Here is a 19589-nt window from a genome sequence, read left to right as displayed (position 1 = left end):
GTTCTTGGGGACCTGTGAATACCTAGTTAAATCAGTATTGAAGAACATCATGGCTGCTCCTAATTCCCATTCTTTTTCTGTTTACATTTTTAATGAATCATTGTCAATCTTCCCTATCCTTCATTATTTTCTTTCCTTATTTCTATGAAAAAAGTTGGGGGCAACTATTCCTTCTTTAAATTTTTAATCAGGTTTTCTGCATGGGATTTTTTTCCTCTTGCATGCATCTTTCTTCTCTCTTGCTTCTTTCTCTTCTTCTTTATCTGTTTTTTGGCACTTTAAGAAAGGTCTTAAATTTTCTTTTCTTTAACTTTGTTTACTGGTACAAATGACTCCCAATTTATTTTCTTCATATTCTTGCCACTATTTTTTTATTCTGCATGTTTCATGTTGTTGATTTTTTTTTTGTTAAAATTTCTTCTTTCCATCTCTTATTTACTAGTTGGTAATATCAATATATTAGGAGCCATTGGTGCAGGCCATAATCAGGATTGGATCTAATTTTAATATCTTGTTTACAGGGGATTGATAATAGTTGTTTGGTAGGGCTAATGATATTGGATGAATAAAGCTCAGGGAACCTGTGCTGGCTATGAAGGAAATACAGGGAACACCTATGAAAAAATAAAAACAGTAAAGGTCTATGTCTCATTCATACAATAAATGGAATGAAGTGTTTATATATCACTTGTGTAGCTGGAGACTTCCTAGACAAAATAAAGATTAGGATAGTAATGATGAAAAAATTGCTACATTACTTGACACTCAAAGACTGTAGAATCCTGCATATTCATATTAGAGAAGCACAGAAAGTTGGAAGGGACCTGGAGGTCGTCTTCTTTATTCCCCTCTGCTCAAGAGTCACGTAGAGTCAGTTGCCCAGGACCATATCCAGATAGCTTTTGAGGGCTCTGAGGTGGGAGACTCCACAATATCTCTGGACAACCTGATGGAGTGCTCAGTCGCCACAGCAGTAGAACTGTTTCCTCATGCTTGAATGGAGCCTCATGTGTTTCAGTTTGAGCTCTTTGCCTCTGATCCTGTCACTGAGCACCTCTGAGAGTTTGGCTTCATCCTCTCTGTGTCTTCCATCTATGTATTTATGTACATTGCAAGATCCCCTTGAGCCTTTTCTTTTCTAGGCTAAATACTCCCAGCTCTCTGAGTCTTCCTTCAAGCAAAAGCTGCTCTAGTCCCTTAGACATCTTTGTAGCATCATCATATTCTGGCCATAGCTTTAATTGCTTTGTTCTGGACATACATAGGGCTAAGCATACAGAGAACTGTGGCAGAAAAAAAGCGAAACAAACCTTGGAGTCCAGCAGTTATTTTAAATCCAAAGACTCTACAAAGTAACAAAGATATGAAATGTGTGTGGATTTCTTTGAAATTTAAAAAGTGCATGCCTGGGGAATGTCATGTTACTTTACTCATGTTCGTGAAAATCATGTTTGGACTTCTTAATATTCACTGCATAAAAAGTGAACTGGATGATCTCATGTTCCCAAAACACTTTCTCCGGAAATTCAGAGGTTATTGAGGCTTGGAGTCTGAAATACAGATCTTTGAGAACAATCTGATGATGGCTGTTTGATTAACGTGAATTCCTTTAAAGCTATCAATATGTTGTTTGAATTGTTTGTTCCTTATTGTCATGGAGAGGCTTTGAAGTATGAGAACTTTAGAGCTGAAAACTTTGATAGAACCTCTGATACAGAATATGAAACTTTGCCAGGAGAACTGTGAAGACTTGCTTACATGATGTACTTAATATCCTGATATGTTCCTGCTTGCACAACTGGTTGTGATGACATTAATGTGTTTCTTTGGTCTTGAAACAGGCTGATAAATGCATTCCAAAGCTGAATGAAGGTGATCAGATAGTATTAATTAATGGCCGAGATATCTCAGAGCACACGCATGACCAGGTGGTCATGTTCATAAAAGCCAGCAGAGAATCCCACACAAGAGAGCTTGCACTTTTGGTCAGGAGGAAAGGTAACTAACTGGGCTAATTTTATTCACTTCTAATGTTTTTGAGACTGTTGCTCTTATGCTTGGTGGTGTACTCTCTTCTGTTTGCATAAACATGTTCTCAGTGCACTTGGAATAGGTCTGTGCAAAGAGTAGGTCTCACTAAATTTGAATTAGTAGTACAAGTAGTTTAAACTATATAGGTTCTTACCACTGCCACAAAGAGTCTTGCACGTTAGAATTTCTTCTTTTTTTAGTTCTAAAAATCTATGAGAATAAATAGTTCCTTGAAATTTTTTTTTGGTGACATGAGGTGTTGGTTTTTTTGTAAATTAAGCATAATTTTAAAACCCCCCCAACTGCAGATTCACAAAAACTCATGGACTGTTCCCGTGCACAATTATGTGATGAAACATGTCAAATAAGCTGCTCCTCACTGCATTCTTACAGCAGACATTTAGGGACAATACTGAGATAAACCTGTGCTGGTTGCTTGCAGAACTGCTGCCTGCAAAGAGGAGACAGTCTTTGAAATATGCAGGGTCTTAAGCCTGTATGTTTAAAAATGGAAAACTCATCCAGCTTGGCATTGCTTGCTCCATATTTAAACACCTGTAGATCCCAAGAGCTTTCAAATGATGTCAAACTCTTAATTTGTTATTTGCTTTCCTTAAAAGGTATGGTAAGACATTAGCACACACAATTACACAGAGTTCCTGATTGCATGAAGACATAAAGACATAAAAATCTGGAGGGATTAGGCATTACTAGGAAATAGGAGGGAATGTAACAGCCTAACTGATATGTACTTCTGTAACATTGGCTTTATTTCAAACTTCTTGTGTTTCTAAGAAGATAGAGGGGCTCTTTATTTTGTTTTCCACTGGCTTTATACAGCATTTAGCTTTTCCTTGATTTTCTAGTCCAACTTGCCAATAAGAGAAATCTTAAAGATGATCCGTGGCCCCATACCAGTCATTTTTTATAGGCACGAGCATAACCAGCTCCCCATTCTCTGAAGTTTGGCAGGTATGACCTGTTCTCCTCACTGCAGAAGATAACCACAGCTGGACATGTCTGGTGATACAATACGTTTCATAGGGACAGAACTGCTATGTAGATTGCTTCATTAATGTTTGTCATGTTCTTCAATAGCAAGGAATGTTGTAGAAAATGGACTAATAATTCTTTTTAACTTTAGTTAGTTCCTTCAGTGTTTGCATAAAAAATTGCAAAAGATAATTGTGTCTTCTCTAATGGCAAAGGAGTGTGATGAAGGGATTTTTGCTCTTGTTTTGCTGTTGAGGTACTAACTGATAGAAGGTTCTTGTAGAGATATTCCACTAATTACAATCTACACTTCTTTAGGTAAAAATCCCTTGTTTTTTACCATGGTAGAGGTTGTGTTTCATTAGCCTATTTAGCAGTTCATTAGGCAAGACAAGGTTGCAAAAACCTCCTTGTGCTAGGAATTCAAGTTCTTTGCCTTCATAAACAGGCATTTGGAGTTTTTCTTTCAGAAAGGTCATAGGGACATTATACTCTTTATAGTTTCTACAGTAATATAGTACAAAAAGAAATGTGATTAAAATGTTGCTTTTAATGATTTGCTTTTCTGAGGTTTTGCAAACTCTGTTGTTACTTCAAGCTAGTAAATTTTTATATCTGTTAAAAACACATTAATGCTCTATGTAATGGATTATAGCTTCATACACATCTTTCAGTAGTTAAACAGTTTGTGGATCCCATATCAGAAGATGAAGCTGATTCCCACACTCTGCCAGAATCTATTCTTCCTGTCTCTTCTGAATATGGTGGTGATACACTGGAGGAGTCTATGGAGCAGCTAAGAAGAGGACTAGAAAGTGGGACTGTCCTTATTCAGTTTGAGGTAGGTAATACTCAACTCCACAATGCTGTTAGTGTAGAACAATAGCTGTAACCAGTGAGTAATGGAGGGGCTGTAATTAGTTGCATATCTCATTGTTCCTGTTCAGTCGTATCTCAAGAGAGCAACAATTTGACTTGCTCATCAGTTTCACACTTCACTACTTAGAATAGGGAAGAGTGAGTTTTAAGTCTTAGACAAAATACCATCTGCTGAGAAAAATGTATTTAAATTAATATGTTTCTGGCTCAAGTACCCAAAGTTCACTAAATCAGTAATTTTTTTTGTAGTTGTTTAAATGAGTAGAGTAGTGGAATTTTGACAGAGATCAGTCTTGTACTTTGTTTCCTTTTCTATGTTCTTCAATGTGTTAGCACAGAAAACTAGCTAAAAAAATTTTCGTATTTTATTAAATTAGTTCCTTCAGTGTTAGTATAAGAAATTCCAAAGGATAATTCATCTGCTTCTCTAGTGGCAATGGAGTACAGTATGTATGTTTGTGGTTGCTTTACTGTTGAAGATTCAAGCATTTGTAGTAGCTCTGAATAAACCTTAGTTTATTATGGTTTATAAAATTGGCAGAGTTCTGGAGTAACCCCTTCTGTCACTGAAAACTTGTAGAACAGCAATAAAATTTCTTCCCCTTTTGATATCTTTTTTCTTTACCGTTTTTTTTTTTAAAGCTGTAAAATTTAATGGTAACGGCTGAAGAGTTGTGGTATTGTTTATTGTATAATCACTCTTTTTATGAGGTTTCCTTTCCTTCTATGATTTCTGAGAATTAAAATTCCTCTGGTTTTAAGGAATTGTAGAAAATGGTTCATAACTGCTTCCCAAAATCCACAGTACTGGATGCAATGCAGCAATTACAATGAATCTGTTGCTACTGCTATTGAAGCTGTAGCTCAAAAATGTGAACTGACCTTCAGTATCTTCTTAATTGTCAAATTTGTTGACTAAATTTGTACACAAATTTCCTGTAGTGAACTTCATAGGATATTTGATCCTTTTTGATATTCTGATATATGATATTATGATATTCATAGGATATTTGAGCCTATATTTTATCTTTTTTATGGCAATGTTTATGAAAGCATTTTACAGAAAAAATGCCAAAGCTTTTTGAAATCTAATGAACTAGGGTACAGCTTAGTGATCTTCTTGCTTTGAGTTCATTGTTTAGTGATCTTCAGAAGCAGAGGCAATGGCAGTGTCTCCTCATCAGCTTTGGTGACTCAAACTCTTCATTCACTTTAGTAAAATAGTAAATAATTAGCCAGTAGACTGTGAATAATCAAGTTTTCCCAGAATATCTTCCTCCATTTAGTCAGAATTTAAGTCTGTCAATAGCAAATGATTGTTTGCCAGGCAACAGTGAAGCTCAAGAATGGTTACTTGACTTTAAATTATTCTTCTCTGTCTTCCTAAAAAAGGCAGAAATTGCATCCAGGCTCTAGTAAAGTGGAACTTGACTTAAAACAGATTTTCCATTACATATATTACCAAGTTATCTTCTCACATGGCTTGTTTATGTTGTGTAAGTTGAAAAGTGCAGTGATCTGTGAATACAGAATTTTAAGGTCCAACAAATCTCAGTAGAATAAATATTTTTGTGTGTTGCTCTTTTTCTCTCAACCAGAAGTAGGGGATTTAACCTCCAGTTTGTTTCATTCCATTTTATGTATGGAACGATATTCAAAATCCATATCATTAAGCATATGAATTCATACATAATGAACTCTGTGATAAGTGTCCAGTGGCACATCCAGATTTAATAGCTCAGTTGTAAGGTGTTTTCATGTATATTTAATACACAAAAGCTATAGTTGTATACCTACGGTTCTTGTGGGTTTGTTTGGTTTTGTTGTTGTTTCCCCTCTGTACCATTTTTTTGGTCTTGTTTGATGTACATAGAAGCAAATCATTCAATCATTTCAAACCCTATCATTAGGATTTGAAAAGACCTCCAAGATCGTAGAATCCAACCATTAACCTTGCACCAACTTCAAAATGTTGGTTATACACACATTACATATACCCCATTACTCTGTCCATTTACTCCAGATAAAGTCTGCAACATAGAGGTTGGCCCAAAAGCAAAGAAGTCACATGTTAAGAGATTGTGATACATTGAAGTTATGGTTTTTTAGTTACTTTCAGGATTGAAATGGATAAATTTATTCCAGAGAATAGAACTTTTCTGAAATTTTTGTATTGTAGTTGATTCCAGAGAATAAGTCTGCTGCTGTTTTTTTGTCCTGCTGCCATTCACTGCTCCCTTGTTCCACCCTCAATCACTGTTGTCCTTCTGGTCTGCAGTTTTAAAAGCAAAAGGCAAACTTGCAGAGCAATGGTTTATATCAATGATGCTCACGTGCTGGTTTTGCTTTTTTCCTAGAAATTCTTCTAGCTATCCAGACAGGCTAGCAATAACAGAAATTCTTGTCGTGTTAAATACAAAAACCTCCCAAGTGAATTTTGTAGAAGGATAGGAAAAACATTAAAGGAAATATGGAATTTTTTTCAGTCTATGTATTTTTGTGTGAATGTAATTAGTGTGTGTATAGCATAATCACATCCCCCCAAATCTTGTAATTTTTCATTCTGCTTTACAGCAACTTTACAGAAAGAAACCAGGATTGGCTGTTACATGTGCAAAGGTACCTCAGAATATGGACAAGAATAGATACAAAGATGTTCTACCTTGTGAGTCTAAAGTACAGTTTCTGCCTATTTTGCTTTTTAAAACTGCTGTGTTGAACTTGCTGATTAAAGATTTCATTATATAATTGAAGTCATGTAATTGGTCGTTTTATTTTCTAAAAGGTAATTTATTCTGTTTGTATTCTGCTCTTTGTGTTTCTGCAAGTCCTCAGGTTTTTTTAAACTTAATAGAGGGGAAGTATGTCTCTTAATTGCTAATTTTATTCCCTCTTTTTTGTATGTGTGCAGATGATGCCACAAGGATAATATTGCAAGGAGATGAAGATTACATTAATGCAAATTATGTGAATGTAAGTCATACAGAGATCTGCATTTACTCACTTTCTATATTACTGAACAGAAAAAAAATGGCTTTTTTGGTGAATAAGGATATTTTGTTTTAATTAGGGGGATTTGTAAATGTGAAAGATGTAAAATTTCATAACCTAAAAAATAGTGTCTGTTGTGAAGCAGGTGACCATCCTAACACACAGTGAGTGCTACCATGTAGTGATACACTGTGATATGTGCAGAGTCTTTAACCAGTAAAAATGGTTTTATTTTTCCATATACTTCAAATGCTGAGGTTGTCTCCATAAAACTGAGCCTTTTTTTCCCCTCTAAAATGACTTATTACCATAGCTATGCTAATGCTATGGAGGATCCGCAAGATAAAGTAGAGCCTTGATTTTCCTAATCAATCAAGTGTAGGACTAAGGGGAAAAAAAGGGGGGAAATGTGTATATATTTCTGTCAGATGCATAAGCTAAGCACCTAAATCACAGAGTCAATTATTAACTTCCTGTGTTTAATATCAGGCAATAAACAGCTTTTGCTGTACTTTTGGTGTATATACACCAACATCATCCCTTACTAAATATTAAAGAAAATTTAGAAAGCTTTGCAGTTTCAAGTTTGCAAGTACATTTTCACTATCAATCTTCTGCTCATAGTTCAGCATGAAGGACTACAGAATCTGTGCTTTACATCTGTTGTAAATTAATTATTTAAAAGTTTTTTACATATCAAATTGTAATTGTGATTGTCTTATTACTTAACTTTTTGCCTTAATCTTCCCTCAAAACTTCCTGTTTGAATTAAGTGCTAAGTTAAAAAAGTACTTGAGTAGTGAGAGTGTACTTAACGTAGGATTTTTCTTTCCCTCTGTAGATGGAAATTCCTTCTGCTGGCATTGTAAACCGGTACATTGCTACTCAGGGGCCTCTTCCACACACATGTGGACACTTCTGGCAAGTAGTCTGGGATCACAAATTATCACTGATCATCATGCTAACAACTCTCACTGAACGAGGACGGGTAAGCGCCCAGGTCCTTTGTATACTGAAAAATGTGCTGTAGCTTTGAACTTTTTTCCATTGTTATGGTTAAATAACCCTAAAAGAGGCCATCTTATTGAGTTGAATTATTCTTCTGAGGGCCAGGCTTTCTGAATTACTTAGACAGGGCAGATAGTCCTCAATTTACTTTTTGTTATGCTGCTTTGCAAACAAACCAGCTGTGTGATGAACAGAAATCACTGCATTCACTCTGTTGTGCTGATCAGACAGGTACTACATGCTGTCATTTTTCTCCCTGGGCATTGGCCTCCATGTGGCAGCTTCTCTCCAAAAGATTCAGAAAATGTCTGGAAGGATTGAGTGGGTTGAGCAAATCTTCTAGTCTACCTGTAAAAAGGAGTCTGCCATTGTGGTATTTACTAGTGGCTAGAATTTAGCTTGCTTATTTTTGTTTCTATCTCAGGTTCCTTCCTAGAATTGCTCTGATAATTATTTTAATTATGTTTAGATAAATTCTGTCTCTCCTTGAATTTTGGAATAGCACAGTGAAAATCTGGTGTGTTTTGATTTAATTTGTCCATTGTAGTTTTAAAGATTAGGTTTTTAGATTAAATGGAAAGGTATTGGTTTTAAAGTTTTAGAAGCTGAAAACTCAACAGTTGGATTTTTTAAGAGATGGAGAAGGTGATGACTCCTGTATGCCTTCACTGTAGCCTTTGTGTTTTGTATGTGATCTGTCCTACATTATTAAATTTATCTGACATCCCAATGTTTTCAGAAAGCAAGTGAGTGAGTATTTTAGGTCATAAACAGCATAAAGATTGAGATGTAAGGAAGTAGAGTTAAGCAACAATCAGGTTTTAACCATAGTCACATTTTGTAGCTGCTCATGGAAGCAGACATTATTGAACATCACCTGACATAGAAATGCTCCCTTCATCTTTTGATTGTGTTGGTGTATTCATTTCCTTGTATTGAGGAGGAACACAGATCAGCAATAGTAGCTCGTACAGTTAGTTGGAAACTTCAAGGCAGTTGTTAATAGCTTCTAATCATCCTGCTGGTACCTTTGTACAACAGACACATTTATGAGTTTTGTTTGCTTTCGGAAATTACTTAGATTTGCCCAGTTTGTGAGCATAGATTTGTCCAGTTTGAACTTGCAGGCATAGAAAAATATGTTTTCTTGTCAAGAATATCCCTATTGGCAAATGCCAAGCATTTTCCTAGTCCCTGGAGGTTTTACTTTCCAGACTATCCCTTTCCAATGGTGTTAAGATTTGTATGATAGGATTTTTTTTTCTCCTCAGTAATGTTAATTTTTCTTTCAACATGAATACATGATTTTGGCTTAAATTTGAAGAGGAAAGTAGTTAAGATAAATTACTACAGTGAAACTTTCAGGCATAATGGTTATAATTTGAATTTCAAGCCTCTGAAAATTGAGCTCTATTAAAGGTAAAATTTAGAAATTTTAACTTTCCAAAGATTCCAGCTTGTGCTACTCTATCAATTTAAAAGTTACAGACAAAAACAACTTTGAACTTTGTGCAGGTTGCAGTGTCACATCAAAGTTTTAATAATTTCCACAGGTGGAGATTCCACATTTTCATAAGGCTCTTGTTTCTGTGCTTGTCCTTCTTTGTGGAATTTTTATGCCAACATCTAGTCAGAATTTCCCTTATAACTTCTTTACAGTTGTCTCTTGTCCTTCCATTTTTCACTTTCAGGAAAAGTGTGGCTTTGCCTTTGGTGTAACCTGCTATTAGATGGCTACAGTTAGTTTGACATTTAACCCCTGCGCTTCTTTTCTTAAGACAGAATAAATCTATCTTTATTCTCCCACATTATGCCCTGAGAAGTCATTCTTGCAATTACAAATAAGCAGCAGACGAAGCATCATGCATCCAATTTACCAGAATATTTATTATAAATCACTAAAACAGAACTTTATGGAGAACTTAGCCTATTTTGTCCTATTTTTTTTCAATTTGGAGGGAAAAAAATCTAACCAGCAAACTAAAACGGATTTAGTATCACTCCTTGAATTCCCTGAACCACAACACAAGAAAGAAGGCTGGGAATGGAAGAGCTTGTATACAACAGTCTTGACGTGTGCCTGATTTTCTTTATAGACCAAATGTCATCAGTATTGGCCTGATCCACCAGATGTAATGGAATATGGCTGCTTCCGTGTCAGGTGCCACTCTGAAGACTGCACAATTGCTTATGTTGTCAGAGAAATGGTCATTACAAACATTGAGGTAAATGCTCCTTGCCTTTAATTATCCCCAAAAAAGCTGCATGAATACATTTATAGGTTGGGTAGATGAAGACTGTGTGCTTGGCAATGTATATGTGTATATCTCTGTGTGTGGATATGATGCGTGTCTAAAGACACACAGACACGTGCATTTTTAAAAATAGAATATCTGTATATTATATGGATCAGCATGGTATGATTATTTCTTTAGAGCTTCTTCAAAGACACACTTTTTGAAGTTCTATAGTACATTATACTGTAATACATTGTGCTATTATAATACAGGTACTGCAATAAGCATCAAAAGGAAGTTTAGTGCTTTTCTTTAAATAGTTTTGCAATCACTGACTCTTCATAAGTACTTTGATTTATAAGGAGAGTTTTTTTCCTAAGTAACTCTGCTGTTTCAAGGATGAAATATGGGTCACTTGGTTAGTAGCACATGCAGCTAGAACAGCTAATAAAGAAGTAAAGCATAATAAAGTTGTTTTGAGATAAGATGCAGAATCTCACCAGTTCCTTTTCATTGTCTTTTTTTAATAGTCAGATTTTTAAAAAGTCCATCTGTATCTCAATTGAAATATGTTCAATTTATGAAAAATACTTAAATTCCATAACTCCTAATACTTTCATGCTAATGTCTAGAAATTTAGAAAGCAAAGAGAAGGCAAAACACAGCATATTATCATGTTTTGTGAAGTCAGTGTTCAGGTCACCTCTAGACTTCCCACAACCTGAATTGTCAGGGTTGAAGTTTGGTTTTTGTTTCTAAGTAGACCTGCATTTCTATATGTTTTCCTTCTTCATCTCTTTTCCAAAATTCTATGGCCACAGATATTTTCTAAAAAGATGAAGGATTTATGCTATCATAAAATGTGTAAGAAATCACTGTATACTGTCCAAAGGCTAATTTTTAGCCAGTCTTTTAAACTTCTGTAGAGTTAAGTAGCTTTAACTGTTACCAGAATTGCTAGTAGTAATAGTAAGTAGTAAGCAAGGAAAAGACAATATTTGTTTTAAAATTTAATATTAGTCAATGTACTTACAGCAAGATGACCAATCCTTTAGTCTCATATATTTATGACTTGACATTCTCTCACTTGACAGTGCATCCAAATTTACTTTAATGTGATTAAGTTTTCCTTTGCAGTCATAAACACATGACATGTCAGACATCAGTCCTTAGAGGTTTTTCAGTCAAGACAGTTTACTGTGCTTCTGTTTCTAGATATAAGAAACCACCCAGTCAGGGAGCAGCATGATATTTGTTTCTGTATTTTGGCCAATTACTCTGTAAGTGATAAACCTGAATATCAGCACAGAAGCAATTAACCTCATAAAAGTAGTACTGCAAATATATGTACCCAAAATTTTGGTCCTTCTCACTCAAATTATTTATTTGTAACCTTTCTAAATCTCATAAAATGAAGAAGGGTTTAATTTTCAGCCTTTTCTTTTCAAGACCAAGATCAAAAGCTATACTGTAGCACCAAGTTTGGGGGGTTTTGGGGTTGGTTGAAGCTTTTTATTTTTTTAAAAAAAGGTTCAGAGCACTTTGGAGACCAAAACAAACAAACCAAAGGAAAGAAATCATGTAGTGAGAGTGCAGAGTACATCACACAGTGCACTATTTTGTAAATTGAGATACGTTTTTCTTTATGATCCTTGACAAAATAGCATGAGGCCTGAAACAAATTTTCATTGTTTCCTTTGAGATAAATGCCTTGCAATGTATGATTGACCATTAAATCTCACTAGTTTTGAAACATTAAGAACCAAATAACAAAAGTAAGTGAGAAATGTGATGGCAAGTGTGTACAGCAACATAATAATGTATGAACACTTGTCCAAGAAATGACAAATGCCATTTGCCAGAGTATCTATCTACTCTTTAGAAACTGGGCTTTACCCCCAATCATTCAGACTCAGCTTTCAAGGTGTGTTTGTGAAGCTCAGTGGCAACGAGCTCACCTTTTCCTGCTTAGAAGATAAAAAGACCATTTCAGGGTTAATGTAGTTCTATATTGTGATTTCTTTTTTGTCTTATTTTTGAAGATTATGTTATAACTTCTGTGAAAAAGGACATTAACTGAAACATTGCAAATGCAGAATCAATTGTTTGGTTTTAACATAAGTAGGAATTAAGGTTGACATTTCAAGTTTAAATTTCCTGCTTTCTATATTATTATTATTATTCCAAGTTCTGTGTGTTGATTTTCTAAAGAGCACACAAATCTTTTATTAATCAGGGAGAGTCTCTCATTTAAGGAGAATGAAACAAGGAAGTTTGCCTTTTGATATAATTATAATAAGCAAGGCTGCAAACTGCAGAAGGATGAAGATTGGATATTTTTGTGGCTGAAGGTCTTGACAGTACAGCTGTATTGCAAGTGCCTTTGAAGCACTACCTGTGACAGATGTATTCTTCGTCAGGAATTCCAGCCCTAATGACAGACTCACTGGTAAAGATCACGTGCTTCTGAGCAAAATCTAGGATGTTATCTTAACCACAATGAAGCTGCTTCTGCAGTTAGGTATCTTGAATTTGCCCAGGAGGGGTAGGGACAAGTACATAATTTTGTTGGACTTATTTTGCTGAACAGCTTTGCTCTAATGACAGCAAAGAAGCACAATAACAAAGAGCTAGTGATGTCTTACACCTCTGAAGAGGTGTAAGCAAAAGATGATGTCTTACACCTCTGTAGCGCCTTACTAAGTAAATGTGAATCAATGCCATGAAGAAGCTAAATGTTGGCCAAAGGGCTGACAATAAACTGGGCAAGTTACTGAAGTGTCACTGGAGTCTGTTGTTTGGGCTAATTTTTTTTAATCCATAATTTTTAAACTGATTTGGAGAAATACCAAATACATTAATTCCATTGAAATTAGTCCACATAAATGCAAAAAAAAATTTGGAATAGCAAGGTGCACAAGGTCAAGTTAAGGAAAAATAGCAACCAAGCAATAAGCAGCTGTTGCTGTCTCACTTCCTCTAAGACTCATAAAACAGGACTAATAAAGCCAGATTTTTATGAAAAAAATTATACATTTATCAGTCATTAGGAAGACTGTCATTAAAAACCACAGTGCTAAAAGAAAAAAAATTGTGAAAAAGATTTAAACTGAGTTGTAGAGAATAGTGGTTTGATTAATAACTTGAATATGAGAGGTTACCTCTTATTTTCCATTATCAGGTTTGTATAAAGGAGCAAGATCTGAGAGGAATAGTGTTTAAAAATAAGTATTGCTAACAGAACATGTACTGTGGGGCTAGCTATAGAACCAGTAACTACAATTCTAGCATTTTTTTCATGCAGAAGTGCTAGATTTTAGAAGCTGTGATGGTCTTTTAATGTAAGTTATTTCTATGTGGGGTGTTATTTGGCTGACATTTTCTGTATTTAAAAACTGACTTTCACTAGACTTGAAGATAATATGTTTTTAAAAAAGCCAAAAACCCTGCTAAAAATAACTTTAAAAATCTGGACTTCATTGTAGTACTGCTTTGACATTTTCTGCAAGAGAGACAAAAACTCATGCATAGAAAAACTAATTCTAACATACACGAATATATTTACTGTTTACATTGCTAATAAAACATAAAGTGTTTTAAAATACTTATGCATTTTGAAAAGCAAGAGGAAAGCAGAATAGTCAAGTTTCAGCATTTTGAATCATCTCAGAAGAGCTCAACAGAGGAATCAAAACTGATCATGTTAAAGCACAAATAGTTGGAAGGCTGCACTGAGGCTTGAGGCATACCTGGAATAATTAACAAACACCTGTATTGGTCCCAAAGGACGATTAGGACACATTACCAAAATTGAAGATGCTTACACCAAAAGCAGCAGTTGTGAGGACTAAGTGCATGTTCTTGATGTATTCTTACTCTGAGTAAGTCTTATGTAACGTACTTTTTGTACCTAATGTCTGTAAACTATTTGACTAAATGCAGCTCACTCTATTTGAACCTGAAGTACTGATAAGTAAAAATTAAGTCAGGTCTTTCCTTTGTTCTAAGCTTGTAAAATGACTTTGTTTCTACAGATCACTGTTAGTGTTTCACAGGTGTGCCACTGGTACTTACCCATGTTGTGTAGCTTTAAGTTCTTGAAGCACATGGAAAGCAACTGGATATTCAGTCTTGGATAATTTTCAAATTAATCAAGTCTTTGTTTCACCAGGATGCTGTAATTCAAACATCTCTGATTTAAAAGAATCAGCTCAAACTGTTAAGTGTAATCGCTGCTTTATCTCATTTCCCTTTTGAAGAGGTTCTGATTAAGCAAGTGCAGATTTTCAAAGGAGGACTTTTTAATGACATTTCCTAGACATATTTTTGTATATTTTTTTTAAATCTGTGGCATTTCAGAAAAATGTGAATGGCAATCATTTGATCAAGGTCAGTTTTTCTTACTCAGTAGAGCTGGATAGCAAAAGGCCATGCATGCTTTTTCATGCAGAGATCCTGGTCATTGTGCATCTTTTGATGACATGGGTGGTAGATCCCGATGTAATTTGTATTACAGTGAGCTTGGTCATTAATGTTAGGTTATGTTGTCCATGTGGGCCTTATGCTGAACTTTTTAACTGTTGATTTTTCAGGCTTTGTTTTTAAGAGGCAAAGTATGAGCTGTGTCATTTTTCTTTTTGTCCCTGTGGGCAATTGTAAATTTCTGCAATTGCTTTGACTGGAATAAATGTTTTCCCTAAGACTCTGCTTAGTACATAGGGAGTATTTATTCCATCTTTTCTGTCCTACTACCCTGTTCCCTGGGAGTGGAACATCCTCAAGCAGGAGAGGAAAACAAGCAGCTGAAGACATTTAAAACAGGTCCTATATTTCAGCAGTTGTGAGCATAAGAGAAACGGGAAAAAATCCTTTTAAAGTCACAAGCATCATAAAAACATTTCTGTGTGGACCACTAAGGAAAGGCCAGCTTTTATAGACTAATCCTGTCATAAAGGAGAGTTTTATTTCAGAAGGGTGCCAAATGTTAAGTCTGATAATGGACATAAATTAAATGCAGGTACCAGCTTAACTATTGCAAAATGTGTGGAAGGAATAAAGGAGCATGAAGACTTGTCTCAGTTTGTAAAGATTGACATCGTCGCTGCGTGATGCTTCAGAACTCATGAACATCTTATGTCTTTTCCTTCCCACCCTAACCATTAGTTACATCTGTAACATATCAGTTCAGCTCAATCTGATTGCAGAGATGATTGAGTGATTTCATAATCAAAATTAACGAAAAGCTAAACTGAAAGAACTTCTGTAAAACTGCAGCTTTTTTACATATAATTCAAAAATTCAAAAAAAAAGAACTCTCTGTACAACAGAATCTTTTAACTAATTATATTGCTTCCATACAGAAAAAGTATTCTCCTGTGGATTGTGCAGATGTCATTCATATATGTATAATAAGCATGTGTGAATGAATGATATATATGTATGTATGCTGTTTTCTGACAGAAACCAGATTTGGGAAGTGTTGCAGGCGATGTTATTATACCTGAATATGTAAGTGTACACAGACATATTTACATCAGATTGTATAGCCCTAAATCCCTGTTATATTGGTATTGTTCTCAGTAGTTCTGGTGTTATCAGTTGTTTCTTCCAGCCAGTTCTAAACTATAGTTGTGTAGTACTGTTATGCTTATGTCGTGCAGCATTTTACCTCAGGTGAATCAATGATGTCAAAATATATTAAGTCAACACTCAATAAATCAAAAAACTTAAAATGTTTAGATCACAAAAGTTAAACTTCATACCTCATTTATTTAGAAAATGTTGTGCCTTATGAATTCTTTCCAAGAATGTCCATACTTCACACTGAATTTTAAAATCACAAACATTTTCTACACCATCTACTTCTTATTGCATCTGCAGAAAACACTTGCTCTGAAAAATATTACTTGTATCTAGTAAATATTAATACAGGAGTCATAACACTGGCCATTTTTTAAAAACTTTATTGTGTTTTAGACAGAACAACAGCACACCGTCACCCATCTCCAGTACGTAGCTTGGCCTGATCATGGCGTTCCTGATGACTCCATGGACTTCTTGGAGTTTGTGAACTGTATGAGGCCAAAGAGAGTAAAGAATGAGCCAGTTCTTGTTCACTGCAGGTATTTGTGTTTTAAAACTCTCATTGTAGATCCTTGAATGAGATAAAAATGTTAAACTGTGCAATGCGAGCATTTACTGCTGATGATGGAAACACTGATGTTATATCTAAAGGATGAGTTTACTTTGTCTCCCTTTCTCCTGCAACCTTCTGGTGAAATGGCTTAGTCATATAATTATCACAAATCTGATAATCTGCAATTTAGTTTGTTTTCTGATTTTTATCCTCTACACTGTTGTAATCTCATTTTGAATGGTACTGCTAAAATTCTTTTCCTGCTGTTCAACTGTGTGTGTCATAAAAGCAGTCAATTAGATCTTACCTTTTTAAAGACAAAAATATCAAACCTGTACAGTTTGAACAGTTTAGTTCTTTAAAAATGCATCTACTTTAGGTGAAGTTTTAGTTGTATTTATATTTAAAAATATTTTCATTTTAGTAATTACCAGAAAATATTACTGAAGTTGCTATAAAAATAAACTTTATGCTCTCTTTGGATTTTACAAGGGTCTTCCTGTTATTTCCAAGGCTATCCTACTATTAAGACTGTGATATGAATTTGGTGTTTTGCAAAAACCTAATTTTACAGACTGTTCTCCTGTTGAATTTCACAGTGCAGGAATCGGTCGCACTGGTGTGTTGGTCACTATGGAAACAGCCATGTGCTTAATTGAAAGGAACCAGCCTGTTTATCCACTGGATATTGTACGGAAAATGCGAGACCAGAGAGCTATGATGGTGCAAACATCAGTAAGTGATGGGGAGGAAGCATCATGTTCTGTGTATTTACTGCACTTGTCACGTTATAAAATAGGTCCAAAATTTTTATAAAGGATCTAGTAGTATGACTCTTCAGTTGCCATTATATATCAAACATTATATATCATATAAATTTAGCAAAATGTAGCATAGCAGCAAAGGCTGCTTTGCTAATGAGGTATGTATTTTTTCTATTTTTAAAATATTTCTTATCTTGCCATGAAAAGATAATTGATTTGGATACATTGTAAGTAGTTAGAATGCCCAAAGTCACACTTGTACTGATCATCTGTTCCTGCTCCTTTGTCTAATTTCTCTGCAAGAAGCTAGAATAAATGCTTGCTTTTTATTCTAGTACAGAACACCACAGGAAGTTATAAAGTTGAAGGTAAAATCAAAGTGTTTGTGGCCTGGTTTGAAAAGTAAGAAGTTGCTTTTCAAAAGGCCACTTTAGAGTAGAAATTCTATAAGAACATATAGATTTTTTTTTAAATTTTGCCACTACCCAGTTGGAAAAAAACTAAGGGCAAGTTGTGTAGCACCAGTAACAGAAACATGAAAGTAGATAGCAATTTTAAGATGAAAGTGAGACAACTTGAGTTTGTGAGAGCCATTCTTTGTCAGCTTTGGAAATGAACATATTGACATTAGAGATGGATGAAGGATGAGAAGTTGTTCTTTCTTTAGGAGAGACTGGATGACAAGAATTCTGAGTGTGGGTTATGTTGGAGAGCTAAATGCCCTATGAGAAATAAAAGTGAGGGGATTTAAACACAGAAAGCCAACAATTTAATTGGGCATTTCTGTCTCATCTTACAAATAAAATGCCTGAAATGTGTTGAAATCAAATCCATTTGATCACAAAAATAGTTAATTTAAAAAGACAAATTCTATTCATTAACAGGTTAATGACTACAGAATTAGCATTATGACTAGATGTGAGGGAAATTTTGTATCATCAAAGGGCATAAAAGTGTCAGGATCTGCAGCTGCCTGTGTACCATTAGAGTGCTCACTGAGCAGAGCTTGTCCATGCATGCTGCTGGGACTTGTATTCATTGCAGCAGGAGCGCACCCTCTGGAAGAGGGTCAGGACTGTGTGGTTGAATGGGAGTTGTTTGAAGGGTGCCCTTCCTGTTCCTTGCTGAAGTGGAAGCTGAGCTGGTGACAAAGGTGGTCATGAGATGAAGAATACTAGCTTGAAGTTTAAGGAAGCTGAGTGTTTACTTCTGGAATTGCACCTGTCTATACCCCTCAGTTTCTAAAATTGCCTAAACAAGTTCAAGCTTCAACATTCTAGAAATGGTCCTCTTCTTGAGAATCAGATGTAAAAACCTGGAGTAAACTTCAACTTGCCAAAGGACTGAATCCCTTTTGTTACAACAGAAATCAGCCAGAATTGTCCTTTCAATCCACACTTTGACATAACTGAAGAATACAGGAAATAGTAAAAAATACAGCTACAGTCAGTCTCCTGGTGGGGAAAACAATATCTAAAATAGGATTCTTTACCTTGCTTGCTGTGTCACACAGTTTGCTGTCAGCACAATCAGGAGAGGGATGATCTATAGCAGCAATACTGTGAAACTAAATTTGCTTGTTATTTTTGAAGAAGGCAGATACTGTTGTGAAAAGCCAGTGAGCAAAATTGGCATTCTGTGCTGTAAATGAGACACAGAAGCAAGCCCTCAACTGTGAGAAAACAGAATACCAGAGACCTGTGTTAATATTTCGATCTGTCCTGGGTGCTCTATCCCATTCCCATCCCATTCCAGCTAGCCTCACTGCTCATATTTGACATCCCACTTAGAGTGTCTGGGAGAAGCTGTTAGAGATTCTTCTGTTGTAATAAAGGATAGTTCAGTTTTAATAGCCTTGCCTAGAGCATGTTCAGCTGCCCTGTGGGGACTCTGTGTGTGCTCCAATTCTAAGGTGATATGATTTGCTAGGTACATGTTGTGACAGGGCATACTCAAAAAGAATGAACTGATCAGAGCTATTACCTGGTCAGTTTAGTGTCTGTTGTTAATCATGTGGAAGCTGTAGCTTCTCAAAGACCAGTAATTTTGTTACTGTGAGCAGCAAAAAAAGCAAATTCATCATTCAACCAAAATGATGAATCTATAACAAAGTTGGTGTAACTCTATGACCTTTCATTAATAAAAAAAAAGAAAGATTAACCAATAAAGAGAAATTAGGTATGTAAGCAGTACAGAATATATTAGGATGTACATAATAGAAGTAGCTACTAACTGAGGGAGCATTAAGAATACATGTAACAGATAAGAGCAAGGAAAACAAGTAGTCAGAGATTGAGTCAGAGGAAGCAATGGTGAAATGCTCATTCTTTTATTTGTTCAGTAACTTGATCACACAAGTTAACAGAAGTATTGAACAGAGAGCTAAATACCACACCTGGCTTGTTCAGGCAGTAGAAATATGGAAATGACAATAACAGTGAAGAGACAAGGTAATTAAGAAATAAGAACAAAGTGTTGTTCAAGGTGGGAGTAATTGACTGAAAGGTTGAAAGAAAAGCCAGGAAAATCAAGATGCAGAAAGCTGATTTC

At 35.3% G+C, this 19589-nt stretch overlaps 1 protein-coding gene across 5 annotated transcripts in view; it reads left to right on the top strand.

Annotated features, from left to right (window-relative positions):
* The window catches only part of PTPN3 (protein tyrosine phosphatase non-receptor type 3), a 159326-nt gene that overhangs the window by 134843 nt on the left and 4894 nt on the right, over nt 1–19589 (top strand). For 3 of the 5 annotated variants that reach the window (XM_030969740.1, XM_030969751.1, XM_030969724.1), the window contains 8 exons: nt 1842–1998; nt 3699–3865; nt 6478–6568; nt 6815–6876; nt 7736–7882; nt 9999–10127; nt 16116–16261; nt 16875–17731. In XM_030969740.1, coding sequence (XP_030825600.1) covers nt 1842–1998; nt 3699–3865; nt 6478–6568; nt 6815–6876; nt 7736–7882; nt 9999–10127; nt 16116–16261; nt 16875–17091 — 1116 coding nt within the window. In that variant the 3' untranslated portion in view covers nt 17092–17731. Of the gene's footprint in view, nt 1–1841; nt 1999–3698; nt 3866–6477; nt 6569–6814; nt 6877–7735; nt 7883–9998; nt 10128–16115; nt 16262–16874; nt 17732–19589 lie in introns of those variants that run through there. The other 2 variants (XM_030969746.1, XM_030969733.1) reach the window with 1 other exon arrangement.

This window comes from Camarhynchus parvulus, chromosome 2 (assembly GCF_901933205.1).
Source record: "Camarhynchus parvulus chromosome 2, STF_HiC, whole genome shotgun sequence".
Taxonomy (NCBI): domain Eukaryota; kingdom Metazoa; phylum Chordata; class Aves; order Passeriformes; family Thraupidae; genus Camarhynchus; species Camarhynchus parvulus.
Note: the sequence above shows the minus strand (reverse complement) of the source record. Positions and strands in the feature narration are given on the sequence as shown.